This window comes from Trichogramma pretiosum, unplaced genomic scaffold (genome assembly GCF_000599845.2).
Source record: "Trichogramma pretiosum strain Unisexual culture from Peru unplaced genomic scaffold, Tpre_2.0 scaffold92, whole genome shotgun sequence".
NCBI classification, from domain to species: domain Eukaryota; kingdom Metazoa; phylum Arthropoda; class Insecta; order Hymenoptera; family Trichogrammatidae; genus Trichogramma; species Trichogramma pretiosum.
The window spans coordinates 202,544-219,379 of record NW_019641705.1 but is presented as its reverse complement, the minus strand read 5'-3'; the positions used below and the strand labels follow the sequence as shown (position 1 = coordinate 219,379).

At 31.9% G+C, this 16,836-nt stretch overlaps 2 protein-coding genes across 3 annotated transcripts in view; both read right to left on the bottom strand.

The window, feature by feature from the left end:
* LOC106659620 overlaps positions 1-8,635 on the bottom strand; it is a 43,963-nt gene extending 35,328 nt beyond the window's left edge. Inside the window, exons 1-2 of one of the 2 annotated variants that reach the window (XM_023462927.1) lie at positions 7,997-8,630; positions 4,669-4,842 (exon numbers count right to left, since the gene is read on the bottom strand). Coding sequence is in view for 1 of the 2 variants with exons in the window: in XM_014382258.2 (XP_014237744.1) it covers positions 7,997-8,033 (37 nt within the window). In the remaining variant the exon portion in view is untranslated. Of the gene's footprint in view, positions 1-4,668; positions 4,843-7,996 lie in introns of both variants that reach the window. The other variant, XM_014382258.2, reaches the window with a different exon arrangement.
* A 2,774-nt stretch (positions 8,636-11,409) lies between these two features.
* Positions 11,410-13,114, bottom strand: LOC106660255 (charged multivesicular body protein 6). Its single transcript, XM_014383190.2, has 4 exons — positions 12,803-13,114; positions 12,632-12,741; positions 12,107-12,537; positions 11,410-12,030 (listed from the first exon to the last, which is right to left on the bottom strand). The coding sequence occupies exons 1-4, from the start codon at positions 12,866-12,868 to the stop codon at positions 11,987-11,989; spliced, it is 651 nt and encodes a 216-aa protein (XP_014238676.1). The 5' UTR covers positions 12,869-13,114; the 3' UTR covers positions 11,410-11,986.
* Positions 13,115-16,836: the final 3,722 nt, after the last annotated feature.

Genomic DNA, 16,836 nt, shown 5'->3' with positions numbered 1-16,836 from the left:
AAGCCGAATATGTGGCCGCAGCCACAGCTGCAAGAGACGCTATTTGGCTGAGAAGACTTCTGTATGATATCAAACATCCATGTGATTCGTCTACTCCTTTATTTGTTGATAACCAGAGTGCAATCAAACTCTCGAAAAACGCAGAATCACACAAAAGAACCAAACACATGGATGTTAGATACCATTTTCTTCGCGAGAAAAACGAAAACGGAGAAATTACCGTCAAGTATGTAAAGTCTGAGGTTCAAAAGGCAGATTTTCTTACTAAGCCATTGCCGAATGACCGTTTTCATTTCATGTGCGAAAGCTTAAATATATGCGAAGTTGAGTTTTCCGACTAATTGTTAATGTTTACGAGAAAAGGCGGAAGTGTTAGAGCAAAGAGATAGATGTCTCTTTGTATAGAGTTTTCTCTGCTCCGTTCTGCCGCCGGTGGCTCTCACCTGTATACGTGTGTATGTGTGTGTGCCGAGAGTGCGTGCGCCTCATGCGAGCGAGCAGATACCGCCGAGACTCAATAGAGAACACCTCGCCGATCATTGTTAATTTACATTGTATTATTTCTTTCCTTTAATAAATATATCTTCACTGTTTCAACTAATTGCTTATCAGCACTCGTCAAGTCTTTGGAAAAAATAAAGTTGGATCAACACCCTCGCTCATTGCTACTTTTTTGGAATTGAATTAACCGGAGAGATACACAGGACACTGTTTCCGCAGAACCGCTGCTTAATTGTTGTCAAACTCAGGAGCAAATTAGAATACAATGAAGCAGTTAGGAGGTTGGCACTCCGATTCAGTAGCTTCAGGATACATAGCTGATTCTATGCGAAGCCAAAATTTAATTTTTGAAGGAATTGTCAATAATAACGAAGGTAATTTACTTTCAAGTCCATCAACGACTACAGAAACTACTTTGTCGAGGCCATCGAAACTACAATTTCGAACTGAAAGTACAATTTCGAGATTATCAATGACTACTGAAAATACGTTGTCTAGACCATCAACAAGTAAAAATAATTCGTGTCAAATTTGAAATGACGAAGTTGTTGAAAACATTGAAATTGCTGATTTACAACTTTGTTACGAAGATTTTTGCGAGGATTTTAATGATTCATCTGAATTATTACATCAAAACGTCCATCCTCCAAACTTATCATTGAATTTAAAAACTGCAAATGATAAAATAGCTTAAGATTCTGCTTCGCCGGTTTTTTATAAATTGAGCTAACTCAGAATTTTGGAATTTTAAGCTACAAAAACGCATCGTACAAAAACCGCTGTATCTCAGCAATGCTTGCGAATTTTTAACTTCTGAAACCGGCGTTGAAAAGGTGAGACAAAAACCTATCAGATGATTTCATGCAATTTTTTCCATAATTGATTCTATTCAGCCGTTTCCTGGAAGAAACTCATACACTTATCGATTATTTGATTTTTCGTTATGTCGTTTATTGGGATAAAGTCGTTTTTTTTGTATGTAAATAATTTTAAAGTATATGGTAATATATACCGTTGGATTTGTCATAAAAATCCTACATTTTGGTAGTATCAAAAAATGTTCTAGATTTTTTCTGTTCATTCGCCCTCGAATATGAACTTTTCGAAATTTATGAAAAAACAAAACCGAAATATTTATTTATGTAACAAGCGCCCAAAAGGCGTTTTTGGGCACGAGTGTGCGGAAAAGGACACGAGTGCCGGCTATGCCGGCACGAGTGGGTGTTTTTTCCGCACAATGTGCGCAAAAAGCTGGGCACGTGTTGCATACAAAATTTTATGCAATAGTATAGGCGAAAAATACGTTCATTTAAATGAGGCGTTTTACCGCACACCCGTGTCCAAAATGGGGCATTTTACCGCACACAAGTGTCCAAAAACGCTTTTTGTGCACTAAAAACGTTTTTGGACACTTATGTGCGGTAAAATGCCTCATTTTGGACACGGGTGTGCGGTAAAACGCCTCATTTAAATGAACGTATTTTTCGCCTACTATTGCATAAAATTTTGTATGCAACACGTGCCCAGCTTTTTGCGCACAGTGTGCGCAAAAAACACCCACTCTTGCCGGCGTAGCCTGCACTCGTGTCGTTTTCCGCACACTCGTGCCCAAAAACGCCTTTTGGGCACTTGTTACGTAAAAGTACTTTTTTTTCAATGTTATCGTATTCCTAGGTCAGAAATAACGACGGGGATCGATTCTACACAAAAAATCACGTAAGAAAACGTCTTGTTAATATTGATTTTACCCTCAGAGCACAGTAGGTAATTTAAATCTTATTTAGCGATGCTGTCCAGTTTTTGCACTACGTTTTTTAACTTCAAAAAGCTATCGACAGCTGTTCAGGGCATCTAGCGACACCAGGTAGACGGCAAACTTCATTTTTTTAGTTCAACTAAAGGATTTTGCCGGTGCTCCCAAAATTGAAAAAAATTTTTCCAAAACGAACCGGTCTAATATATATCCAAGAGGTGCGGTAGCACCTAGCCGGCAAAGTATAAAAAAAAAATTATTAAAATAGGTAATACAATAGCAAAAGAGTTGCTGCATTTAACAGTTAACCTGTGTTGATTTCTATTTAATTGTAAGAATAATAGTAATAAAGCACCAGATAAGTTGTTTTTTTGGGTGCTAAACAATGATGAAAGCCGAAGAAAACTGTCTTTTCACTCTCTGCAGACGAAAGTAACCTTTAGCAGAATTACCATATGATTCTCTCGATGTATAATGGTTAACTTGACGTTACGAGTTTCAGTTGTATTAAAACGTTCAACTTTAAAAAGTCGAATATCATAAACGAATTAACATTCGGGAGATTTGTAGAGTCTCCTTGTATTAACATATTATCCAAAGTCTTTCACGGCATTTTTTATAATAATTTTTATTACTAGCCCGTATACATTCCATGCAGCAGCCGACTTAAGTTATAAGTATGACGTCACGGTTATGCAGACCAATCAAAATCGTTTGTGGAGTTCAAAATAATTTCCAAATTTTTTTGATTTTTATTCTCGTATTAAAAATTATCTGACTGTTCAAAATTGTTTATTTTTTTACCCCCATATTCCTTGATACGTGTATTTTACTATAACGTAATTGTTTTAATGATTTTTTTTCATGCAAATACCCTATTCTGAATAGGTACGAGTTCGGTCAAACCGTAAAAATCATCATTTTCATTCATAAGAATGTTGAAAATAATGAATTAGCTAAAGTACGGAGGAGTGATTAGTTAGCTATTTTAAGGTCAACAAGATCCAAGAGCCCTGTAGAAATATTTTATTGTGGTAATAGCTTTTTCCGGGATTGAGAGAGCCAACCAGAGCTTAAACGATACCGTGGGTCAACATTGCTTCCACACAGGTAAAACTCTATGGCCTCGATGTTCATTCAACCTCGTAGGTGCGTGGTGGTTTCATCCTATAACGTTTGGAGCGGCTAAATAAAGTTGCTCAATGGAACAATGATTAGGCAGCTCTGAAACTTGTACCAGTCCGCGACATGTGAACGAAGCTTTCAACTTGGAAGGTTTGAGAGGTATGAGTCGAATAGCCCTCAAACTTCACTAAAAAGATCACTGACAGCTGCAAGCACGTGCAGTGAAAAATCGGTAATCAGGAACAGACGAGTGGCGAAAAACCTTGAAGAATATCGATCATCTTTAGTACCTGCTTTTTTTTCAATGACAGGATCAAAATTTGTCTTAAAAAATTGAATATTCGAAGCATCGTATAAGCTAGCCGGGCGGCATGCGAGCCTCTCCCGGCACTTTAAATGCCACAATGGGATCAAGAGATTCGTTACTGGCTCAGAGCGAGCACATTGCACACTACATCTATGCTCTCTTCTACGCACGTGTAACGGAGACACTCAGTCAGTTGTGGCTACATTTTGCTCTAGGACGTGTTTCCATTTATAGTACTTTATGATACAAGTGCCATAAATAACACTCTCTGACACAGCGTAGTTTAGGGCCCCAGCGCAGCAAGGACACGCTTATCATACTCAATTTTATACTTAATATAAGTTGCAGTTTCTGGCACAGCAGAATGAAGTTATTTTGTAACATTTCGTGCGTAAAACGTGGTTTTTGAGTCACTGAAAGGTTATAAAACTCATGCATTACACACGGAATTTTAAAAAAGCCTTTTGGGGCCTTTTTTTGTATATATAACTATTTCATTACGAACATGCTGTATCGAAAGTCGATTTTTGATACAGCGTGCGGAAAGTGCTACTTTCGCACATCGCGCGATCGCACGATCGCGTTCGTTTTTCCGCACGCTGTATCAAAAATCGACTTTCTGCAAGTTGTAATAATGTTAGTGTACACAACTGGGGCGGTTGTCCATCTTGCACTCCTGAAGATCGACAACCTCCCGCCCCCGTTGCGTAATCTACAAATTATCCTATACGAGTTCAGCTGTTTGCGCACAGTGTTTGCAAAAGAACCCCCTTCTGCTGGTATTTGTGCACTAGTTATAATTATACTCAGGTAAAAATAGTGGACTAGATCTATCTCCAGTATCAAATCTAACTCCAGATCTGATATCAGATCTGATATAAGTTCTGGTGAACGCCCATCAGATCTTATGCCAGATTTTAATCTTATTATGGATTATTTTATTTTAATTGAAAAAAATATAAATAAATAGAAAAAATATTACCTTTTTATGTGTGAGCAAGTACAAGTGGATAGGTTGAGATATTTTTCGAGAATTTTTAGTAGAAGAAAGAAGACAGTTATAGACTAAATGGTTATTATACTTATTACAGTTGTCTTCTTCTTGGTATATTATGGTTAGGGATGTGCAAGTATCCAATTTTTATAATTGAAAAATCTACAAAAAAACGAGGATCTATAGTGAATAGTAAATTCTGATGAATGTTTTTTTTTTACATCATCGCCTCGGAGCATGAAAGTATCTCAATAAACTCGGAGGCAAAAAATGTCAAGCACCTACTTTATAATATTAGACATATTAGCACTGATTTAGCCTTTGGGTTTATTAAGATATCTTTCTGTTCCCGAGACGACGTTATTATAAAGTAAAAATAACTATCATATTAGATATCCCTCTTTCTTAAAAATTATGGTACTTTTTACTGTAATTTTTCTTAATACTTCTCATATTTTTTTCTTAGTGTAAACAAAATCCGGAAAAAAATTCAAGCAAAAAGGAAAGGAATTTTTAAGTTTCAGTTCACATAGGATAGGTTATATCACTCATACATCATGCCAAATGATGGTAATGGAGTCGAAATAAAATGGTTTAGCCCTTATCAAATTTAAAAATAAAGTTTTTCGGTACAAAAAAGTAGGGCACGTCCATTCAGGTTTTTGTAAACGGTTGAAACAAGGGGAAACTTGCCGAATATCAATGACCTCTATATGATCGTGTAAATAACAATAAATAGGCTTTTATTGAAAAGGGTGTCAGTCACAGATGTGATGTCTAAATCATTAATAAATACAGAAGATACAAAATTAGATTAGCCGAATAAATATTGATTAATTATTAGTTCCTGAATAACCGGGAACTAGGGAAGTTTACAGGATAAGGGGAAGGAAGATTAATGTCGTTTTGGCCGACGTAACTTCGTTATAAAATCCATATGGATCAAAATAATACTTTTTTAAATTTTCAACCACACGTATATAACCGATCTTGACGCGCTTTGGGTATGTTATAGTACGTGGTAAAAAGGTCCTTAAAACCACAATTTTAGACCCCTCTTCCCCGCTATAAATGTCTATTTTTGATCTATATTATATGCTGAAGCCCTGAAGCTATTGAAAAAATTCATTAAGGTATTTTTCATCGATCCAAACAACCTTGAATTTTTTCAGATTTTTGAGTGCTTCAGGCCTTCAGATTATATCATTGAAAATTTCGAAAGTCCAGATGGATGCAATAACCTATCTGAAAATTTTTTCTGTTTTTTATCTCATTGAAAAAAGTAACCTCAAATTTTTTCAGATTTTTCGGGCTTCAGTAACGTACCTTTTAAGGCCAAAAACCCCCTTTTTTAAAGAAAATAATTTTTTTAGGACAATCTTAGGAGTCTCGAAAAATTTGGAAAAAAAACCTTTCTTACTATCTTACGTGATGAAATAACGGAAAAAGATTGTGTATAGGTTTTTGAAGCTGAGGATTTCAGCTTTTTTATTGAGTGACCTGTAGAAAGTCAAGATTAAGGTCATTTGACTGTAAAATTAATAAAAAGAGGGCAAAAATTGATGAAGTATTCTTAATATATTTGCATGCCTTTTACTTTTTTCTTTTGTAACGCACCTTTTTTCTTAATGCTCTCGCTGCACCATAGGTTTTATGTCTTGATGGAATCATTTTTCTAGTTTATCGCTAAAATATGCGCACTCGAGCCTCCTTAAATGGAAGAAAGTCATTTTCTCTAGATTTTAAGACCCCATAGAAAAAAATTTGATGAAGAATTCGCTTCAAGATTATACAGCAAGTGATTTATTACACAAAATATTAAAAAAAGTAATGCAACGAGGATTTCAGAGCTTTGGAATGAGTTTTTTTTTGACAATAATGTATGGTAAGAACATATTTTACAATTATTAAAAAAATTTCAACTATTTCGATTTACATGGCTACTAGTACATAAACTTTTCAAAAAAATCTGGTTTAACTGTAGTTTTCCGTTTCAGTTGTTTTGATTTCGTCGATGATGACAATTTACGGGAATATAAAAGTCAACCGAAATATCAAAATTTCAATGCAGTTTTCTGAAACTTCTACAGCGTATTTCTCCAAAAAAGGCCTTCATTTTGCTGTTCTTAATGTATTTGCAAGTCTTTTCAAGAACCGAAACATGAAAAAAAATCGCATTGATCGCGATCAACGAAAAATTTCGTCACCTTGAATGTTAATTGGTTAATTCATCGGGTTTTTTTAGATAAAAAATTTTATTTTCTATCAGAATTATGTGATATAATGAATATTTAAGTGTTTTTCATTTATGAAAAAAAGGCTTAACCTCTTCTGACTGATAAACACATAAGTGTACATTTACTTTGTGATATACTGGAAATCCCCCAGAATGAATTATACAAAGTTAACTGATGCATCCGATGCATTAAAAAGCACTAAACATGGATTCATAAAATGTGTTTTACGTCGTTTTCTGATGCTAAATAAACATTACAAGAAAAATCTATTCACACAATCAAATAAAAATTTATAGAAAAAATGAATAAGAACATTTCTCATTATATTAATTAATTTAATCAATGAGGTAAAAGCACCGATTTGTGGAACACCAACGAAAAGATATCAAGTTGTGGAACACCAGCATTTAAACCCTTATAAATAAAGATTTTGTTAAAATTTTATCTTGAAAGCAATTGAATCAATTTGCATTAGTATAATCAATAAAAAATGATTTCGAAGCTAACTGTGCAATAATAATTTTATCATGGAATAAATTAATTAAGTGTGTCTGAAAAGCGCGTTCCATTGATAGGGATACCCAAAAAAAGTAGTGTCCCTTTAGTGAAATAGTACAGGTTAAGATAGCCCATTGATTTGTTGATTCCAATATTGGAACAATCGTTGATTTCGTTGATCCTATAATGGAACGCGCAAAGTTTGCATCTGTTCCATCATTAGGTACCAAAGATTCTTTGTTAATATTACTTATATAAATAAATAAGAAAATTAAGGACAATTTTAATTATTATAAAACATATCTACACCAGTTGATAATACTATTTTTTTTTTACGAAAGCCTAAAATTAGCGGCAAAGTTGCGTATTTTAGGTTAAAAATATTTTCGATAGTGGGTTTCGAGAGTGCCAGTCAGACGAAGTTAACTCTATTATCTTATAGTATTACCAACAATAATATAATATCATATTTACATATTGTATTATACTCCTAATGCGAACGTCTGTTGATAATAAATTGTCATATTCAAAAATTATGAACTACATGAATAATAATAAAAATATATACAATTTTCACTAACCTGATTCAAGAGAACTATGCGTTGTTAAAAATCGCATTATTCCGTTGATAGATCGTTATTTCAAATTTTGTATTGATACGATATAACACGAATCACGAAACGGATAGTAAAAATGAATTCTTAACAAAAGCCTGTCGAAGACCTCCAAAAACTCTAGATAAACGTGGAACTCGTAATGATCGAATTTTACATGATTTTACTGTGCTCCTCAACTTTGGTCCAAAATAAAATCACGTAGTCCGGAAAACTATACGTTAATCGGTGCAAAAATATAAATGATAAAATGTGTGCGACTCTAGTTATCGGTTCGTGTTATCAGACAGTATACCATATCAAAATGTCAGTGAGAGAGACGCAGCGATCAAACGACTGCTATCTCGATTTTCACATTTTGTAAGTATGTACACACCTTATTAATATCATATACACTCGTGCAGCTATCAAGACGACAAGATGTACGTTTACTCGAGAATTTCAAAAGTAAATAATACAACACACTTGCGCGTAAATAATGTTTTGTTAGAAATTTCGTCGAACAAAAACAAGAGAACAATTTTAGCAGATACTTATTCGAGTGAAATATTTTTTGTCTCGAAAACAATTTTGTAGCAGTCTTACAATCTTTCAAGCATAACACGAACATTTATTTTACTTTTTTTAAATATTAAAAATTTCACGGCAATCAATTAAAAATCTCGTGCAGATATTTTTTCAATACTTGAAAAGATGTAATTTTGAGTACTGAATATACACTTATTTAATAGTGCGTACAAGAGAAGGAAACTAAATTAATGGTGTCAAAACGTTATAAAATATTTATAAACCTAAAACTTTTAAGATTTTCTTCGTAGCGAGAATGTATGGGAATCAAATGTTGGTCTTATGAATGATTCACGCTCATACGATATTTTGCATTTCCGCCGTATAACACTTATTGAACAACATACTTTTAAATATTAACATATCTGGTGCATGAGAGTATAATACCTATTTTTCAATACATATTATACTCTCATGCTATAAATGTCAAAAGCACCTTGCGGTGGTGATGCAGCTGCTCGAATGATCCTAATGTGCATACTGTAAGAATAAAATTTTTTTTTCATTTTTTTCAAAATATGGAAAACTCAACCATAAAGCGTGTTCTTTTAGAGAAATATAATATAATTAAATTAATCTACGCAGACTTTTCGCAGTTATTTTTTAGCTATAACCCCCCCTCCCCCCTCTTCAAGAGCATCAAAATAGTTTTACCGTTTCTTAATGTCTTCAGAAACCGTCTTCCGAATTTTGCATTAATCTTTGTCCTGCTCTAGATTGAGCTAGGAAGCTTCAATCAGAATTTTTAAACGGTCAAAATTTATTAAAATTTGTCAAGGAATTTCAGAAAAAATATTTTCAAAATTTTTTACCGGAACCATCGGGTTCTAGGAACCTTTTTTTGTTAAAAATAGCATTTTTCGGCCCTAGAAGTTGTCACCTTCAATTAAAAAATCTGAAAAAATTTGAGGTCATGCATTTTGATGAAAAAAACAAGAAAAAAATTTTTCCAGATTTTTCGAGGCTCCGTACCGTCCTAAAAAATTTATTTTCGTTAAAAAAAGCGGTTTTTTGCTTCAAAAGGTGCGTTAGGTAATCTGAAAAAATCTGAAAAAAATTAAGGTTATGTTTTTCAATGCAAAAAAGAACTGAAAAAATGTCCGAATTCTACATCGGCTCATATCGCCGTATCTCGATTTTTAGAATTTTTAATGATTTTATCTGAAGGTCTGAAGCACTCGAAAAATCTTAAAAAATTCAAGGTTGTTTGGATTGTTGAAAAGTATTTTTATGAATTTTTTCAGATTTTTTAATTGCTTCATGTCCTCAGAAAAAATATAGATCAAAAATGGACGTTTATACCAGAAGTGGGGGGTAGGAGGGGGAAGGGGGTCTAAAAATATTTTTTTTTTTACCTTTTTACCATGTACTATAACATACCAAAAGCGCGTCAAGATCGGTGACATACGTGCGCACGGTTTTGTAAAAAAGTATTATTTTGACCCAAAAATATAATTTAATGTTTCACTTGATAAAAACTTGTCGTAACAATCAAGATAATGTCATAAAATTTTTATGGCATTCCGAAATCGTCAGCAATTTTACACTTTTTCACATTTTATTGCAATTCATAATTTCATATGATCATTTTGACCTTTATTTATACTCCCTTTTACGTCGTTTCATTCGTCGGGGTCAATTTTTTATATGTACGTGAACATGAAAAATGATTTCACTCTTTCAGAAGTCACGATATACCCATACATGGGAAATTGTGTTTAACCGAATTGAATAAATAAATTAATATAAAACTAATTTGTGTTCATTATGTAAAGTTGAACACCTTAGGATAAATAGAAAAAAGACGTTTATGTTGAAAATAAACTAAAGAACTGCAAGCATATTTTATGAGACAGAAAGATATTATTTTACGAGGTAATGTGTGAAAATACAATTATGTTAACTTTTTGGGAAAGAGTTTTTAATCTCGAGAAAGCTGGCATACTATGAGACAATCATTAATTAATATAAAAACGTTGTCTCTAGAGTTTTTCTTTTTTTCTAAGCATTTAATATTCAAGTTGATGAGTTGCTGTAGAATATCTAGAAATCTGATAACTATTTAATTATTATGCAATTTTTGTTAAAGTAATTCTTTAAAATCAAAATATGGTGTCGCATTAGCGGAGTAAAGCTTATGAAACCAATTTGAATCTTAATAAAACTAACACACTATACAATAATTTGTATTAACATTATGAAAATAGTACAGTGTGTTCTACAATCTGCAATTTTTAGTTAAAATTTGAATAAGTACCATTAGATTACTAATGTAGAATATTTTTATGCAACTGAACATTTAAGACTTTAAAATAAATTGTTGGAAATAATTTTATTAAAAAAATGACTTGTTCATTTATTAAAATTTTTAAGGGACAATTATCATGCAATACTATGAAAACAATTTTCATAGACTGTACTCGAAAATAACCAGGAGCATAAATGAAAATATAACATTAACTATGATTTTATGATCAGGGCCAAGTAATATGATTTCAGTTACAATTCATACAGTATTTACTCTACAACCTCAACTATATTACTATATGCATAACTATTATGCATTATATGTACTATAATATACTTATATATTAATATATAATATACATATTACAGCATATGTACTATATGCATTGATACTTGAATCCTTATTTGGTAAGTTCTTTGGTTTGTGGCTTACATCAACCAAATATTTTTCCGTAACAATAAACCAAAATTAATAGAAATAAAATCAAATGAATTCTGAATGGTATAAAATATTTTGAATCAATAAAATCTTATATTAATCCACTAAAAAGTTTTGGTAGTTCAACTTTTGTTAGCAAAAAAAATTTTATTCAATTTTTTTCCAATTAAAATATGTTACATTACACATAGTAAAGTTTAGTATTTATTATTTCTTTATAATCGTTTATTATACTGTATAAAAAAAGGTATTCAATTTTAAGGATGTTTATAAAATTGTTAGTCATATAATTTAAAAATTAGTTAAAAACTACAAATGAGTTTGTTTAAAAACAATGTACATTTATATATAAAATACTAAAATGATAAACTTGTGTAAGTTTTGTAAAAGTTAGAAAAATATTTGAAGAATATTCATTCAGTATGAATTCAAAATTTTCACTACGCTGTTTTCATGATACAAATACTTAACATATGGTTCTTTTAGAGCTATTTAAATTTTAAACCAAATCAAATTCCATCTGTACATATTTACATTGGCTTCACAATAAATATTAACATAGCAAGTTTTTTGTCTATAGAAATTGCCTCTTAAATTTGAATTTGATAATGATCCTTAAACTTTACTTGCAAATCATATTTTTTTGCAGTCATAAGTTCCTCTGACAACTGTATTGACAATAATTATAGAATGTAGTTTTAGAACTAGGCCTCTAAGGCAAGTGGTTCTTTTTTGTTTTGTTTGGGCTCTGTCAAAATAAATTATGAAGTTTAAATAACTTTTTAAATGAGTCTTTAAAAAAACATATTGTCTCAAGAAAATACCTTTTTGTTTAGTTGATTCATCTGCAGTTACATCTACTGGAACATCTGTAGGTACGTCAGGTAAAGAAATTTGAGTTGGTTTCTTATGTGATTCATTTTCAGATTCTTGCATCAACAAAGAATCCAATTCTGCTTCAACTTCAGTTTCATCGTCATCTGTTAACGATCCCACAAGCAAAGCATTTATTTCTTGTTGTTTTTCTATACCTTCTCGGGTATCGTCCATAATATTTTCTATTTCTTCGATTGATAACAAAGCATGTAATGTTTTTAGAGCATCATTTCCTGATTTAAGTCCTTCAATGACTTTAGTTTCTACTTGAGCAAATTCAATATCATGAACCATACGTTCAACATTTTCTAATTGACCATCGGTTTTGACTAGAATTTGTTCTTGAAATTTCTTTTTACGAAGTAGAAGCAATGCTCGGCTGCAGAAAGTATCATGTTAAAATATTAAATCCAAGTGTGAATGAACATTTAAAAAAATTATATGGTAACATAGAAAAACAAAGAAATCCTTACTCTTTTTGATTTTTGCTTATCAACTTTTTTGCAATTTCTCTATCTCTTTCAATATTTTGTTCTATTCTTCTTTGGTATTGTTTCATTTTATCTCTTGTTTGCTTCAATTGCTAAAATTATAAAAAATAACGTTGTCACCAAAGTTATATTACAAATGCCAATATTGTTTACCAAAACAGCCTTATCCTGATCTGTCACACGGCTGGAGGGCTTCTTTTTTGCAAATAATATACCCATTTTTGTTGAAGTATAGATGATAGCGCTAATAATAACTTAAAATTTCAAACAATATTCGACTAACTCCATGTCACAGTAGATGGGATACTTTTGCATGTACATGTATTATTATTGTAATTGGCAATTATACCGTGTAAACAGAAGTATTGTACTATTATGTATTTTATGGTTACGATCTTAATTCGTATACGACGTGTCTTCAGTCTCATCGAATACGCACGCCTTCGCTGCAAAGTGCAGACAGAGTTGCGTAAAAAGTTATAAGACCATAAGATTGTAAGTGACAGTCACAATATTTAACATTAAGGTGGTTCTTTCAGTTTAAGTTTTTCTATAGTGAACTCTTGCCTAGAGCTGTATATTTTGTATGCGCAGTAAGTACTGCGCAGCCTGACATCAGCTGATTTATAGCAAAAACATCGTTTTTTTCACTTTTACGTGAAAAATCTTGATTTTTTGCAGCGTAATTAGCCCTGTTTTACGATACACAGGCTGAAAGATTAGAATTTTTTCTATAAAACCTATACACTCCGATACCCGAACAAATTAATTTTTGATTAGAAATACCATATGAATGGTGGCCGTTCTATGCTTCCCATGTTAAAATAGCATACTTTGAGATAAAATATCTCGAGATTTTGCAGCGTAAGCCCCATAAATAATTATATCATTGAATTCAGTGTGATTTAATCTATAAGATAGGATAGGTCTCATGTCTCAACAAATATTGAAAGAACCACCTTAAATGACTGTCCTAAACGCTGCGTAGCCTATTTGTTTCGCACAGATCTTATAGAGTCGTGCTCCTTTATAAATCAGCACTCACAATCAGCGCGAAATTCAATTTTCGCGTAAAGATGTAAATTCAAGTACCAATTGTAAATTTTTTTTGCATTTATTAGAATAAAAATGTGCTTGCTACTCTAATGCGTTTAAAAACCTGAAAGAAAAATTCAATTAATACCTACGTTTTTGGCATCTTTTTATGATATAGTAATCATAAAATACTTATATGTAATATATATTTGGGACATTTCAAGTCAAATTTCCCAGTGAAGCAACGCGCGGCATTATTCGGTCGAATCGCTAAATTTGTATCTCACTCTAAATGCACCAAGGACAAAAGAATAATCCTTCATTTCGATGGAAAATTGCCTCAGTTTTACGATGAGGAGGATCCCGTAAATTTTCAGTTTTCTCGGAAAATTCGCCAGAAAAACTTTAATTATCTCGATCGATCGATTATCTCAAAAACTTCATAATTTTTAAGATTTCTTTAAAATAATCTTGATCGAAAGATCAGGAAATTTTCCTTTGATATAAACATTTTACAGAGAGGGACTTTTTGATTGTAGCGAGATATTATAGCAAGAGAAAGAAGAAAAAACATGGTTTTTGTGGTTTTTACATGTCACGCGTTGGGCGCGCGATTTTACTTTCTATCATCTATTTTATTAAAGGCTCAAAGAGGGGCTTAAAATCGGAATTTTTTTCGTCATTTCTAGTAGGATCTTTTGTCCCCCTTTTCAATACATTTTTCAAAACTCCAAAATTTTGATTATTCACTGAGATATGGTTGTTTCCGTGAGCCTTTTTGTGGACTTTGCGTGTTAAATTTTATATTCTTTTTATATTTTATGGCGTTTTATATTTTTGCAAAATGCACCCTATTTGTCGTAACATTCAGAGCGAACCGTTGAAGCTACAGCACAAGGGTTGTGTATACACTTTGACGGAACATCACGGGACCTCGGGTAAGTCCGACCCACAAGTCATTCGACACAAAAAAATAAGAATAATTTAATTAAGAATAATTCTTTTTCCCCACTCTAACCTAAAATACGCAACTTTGCCGCTAATTTTAGGCTCTCGTAGGAAAAAATATTATCTCAAACTGGTGCAGATATGGTTTTTTAACAAAACTCGTTACAGCACTCGCCTTCGGCTCGTGCTATAATCCCTCGTTTTGCTAAAAAACCATATGTGCACCCGTTGAGAAATATACTATTTTCATTTTTTCTTATTTCCGTCATAAATCTACTGATTGAAAGGAACCTATGATTTCGATCGCCTCGCTGGAGGTTTTGTTTTTCACACCAGCGCCCCCTTTGACAAATATAATAAATCAAAAAAGCAGCGCAGCGTACCCGTATCCTTATATCTTGAATCGGGAAAGTAGAGAGTTTACGGTCGATTCGGATCAATTTTCAGGAACGGTTATTGCGATAACCATTTGAGAACATCTGGATTCATCAATTTTATTTTTTCTTTTAAATTGTTTAATCATTCATGTTCGCTATTTCAATCCAATTATGGACCCGCAGCATATCAATTTATAGGTTGAGACCATTAAAACAAATTTTCAGCTTTGATAAAAACTAACCGCAGGATTTTATTTCAATTTTTATGGTTGATGGCTTAAATTCGTTGTAAAAGTATTCTCCTTCACTTGAGTGTAACAAAATTTTGATAAATGTCATAAGAACAGTAGTATTTGTAGTAGTATTTGTATTTTACAATACTATTTAACCCACTAAGTCCGGGACGGACACTTTTTCGATACTTTTTTGAGGCGTTATATTTTTGTTGAAAATGGGGTCTGAAAAAATTGCGAGTAAGCCTAATCTACGCAAAATTTAATGAACTTTTTGAATCCGGAGTCAGATTTTCGATATAACCAACCCGTCAAAAGTTATGGATGATTTTATCCAAAAAAAACGTGGTTTTGAAAAAAAATAATTTGTTTCTTTTCAATTTTTCACATGGAAATCGTTGAAGTCCTGGCGTCTCGGGTGCAAATAAAGCGTCCATGGACCCTAAACTGAAAGTTATCGCGGTTTAGATTGGAGAAAATAAATTTTAAGCAAACAAAATGCGGTTAGAACACCAAAATTTGTTAGAAACCTTCTAGAATTTTTAACTCGAAAAAGAAAGGTTTGAGGAAAAAATTTTGCCGATGAAAAAGTTCTTAGAATTGATCAAAGAATACGCTAGAATTTTTTCAGATTTTTCTGAATTTTTTTTTGATTTTTCAAAATTTTCAATTTTCAAATCAAATTTCAGGTTTTAACACTGGTGTGTCCCCTTAAGGAGACTTTGATGTTTAATTTTTTGGAGAAACTTGTTTGGAAATTTTGTCCAAACTACAGCCTATTTTAATAGATAGGACTTAAAAAGGGATTGAAAATTTTCAAAAGCTCAAGGTTTGCACGCTTTTGATTTTAAAACTTCGATTGCATTTTTCGGGAAATTCAATTTATGAAATGAGCTATAATTCGAACCAGTTGTCCAAAAAAATAATACAAATTTTACCATAGAGCCGCTTTTCGAATAAAGAAATCAGAACAAAAGTTACGAATTACAGAGCTCACGGACGGTCATCGGTAAAACTCGGCAGCAACTTCTAAATTTAAAAATATCAAACTTTTTCAATAGATATATCTATACTCTGAGTTTTATTTACATTTCGGTTGTATAAGACAAAAATATAAATCAACACTTATATCATGCGGTCCATCATATAAATTTAGTTTAATCTATGTAATAAAAAAAAAGGATTTATAAGGTTCATAAATAAATGTGAAATCGTAAATTGAATTGAACAATGTCCATTATATAATATATTTTATTTCCACATACACACGGCACGTTGTGAACCTTTTCTTAAGTATTAATAATAATTTCATAATTGTAATATTCATCATCATTTTAATCACCACTATCTTCATCTTCGTCGTGTCATCTTTGTCGTTATAATAATAATATAATAAAAACGATAATCAACATAATAATATTAGAATTAATTATAAATATTTTTATATATTTATTCATATATCTATATATATACTATATATGTGTATATATATAAATATATATATTATATGTATAGTATATATAATAAATCATATTGTATATAATTATTATATATTTATATTTACAGAGGATATATAATATTATTGTTTGCTGAA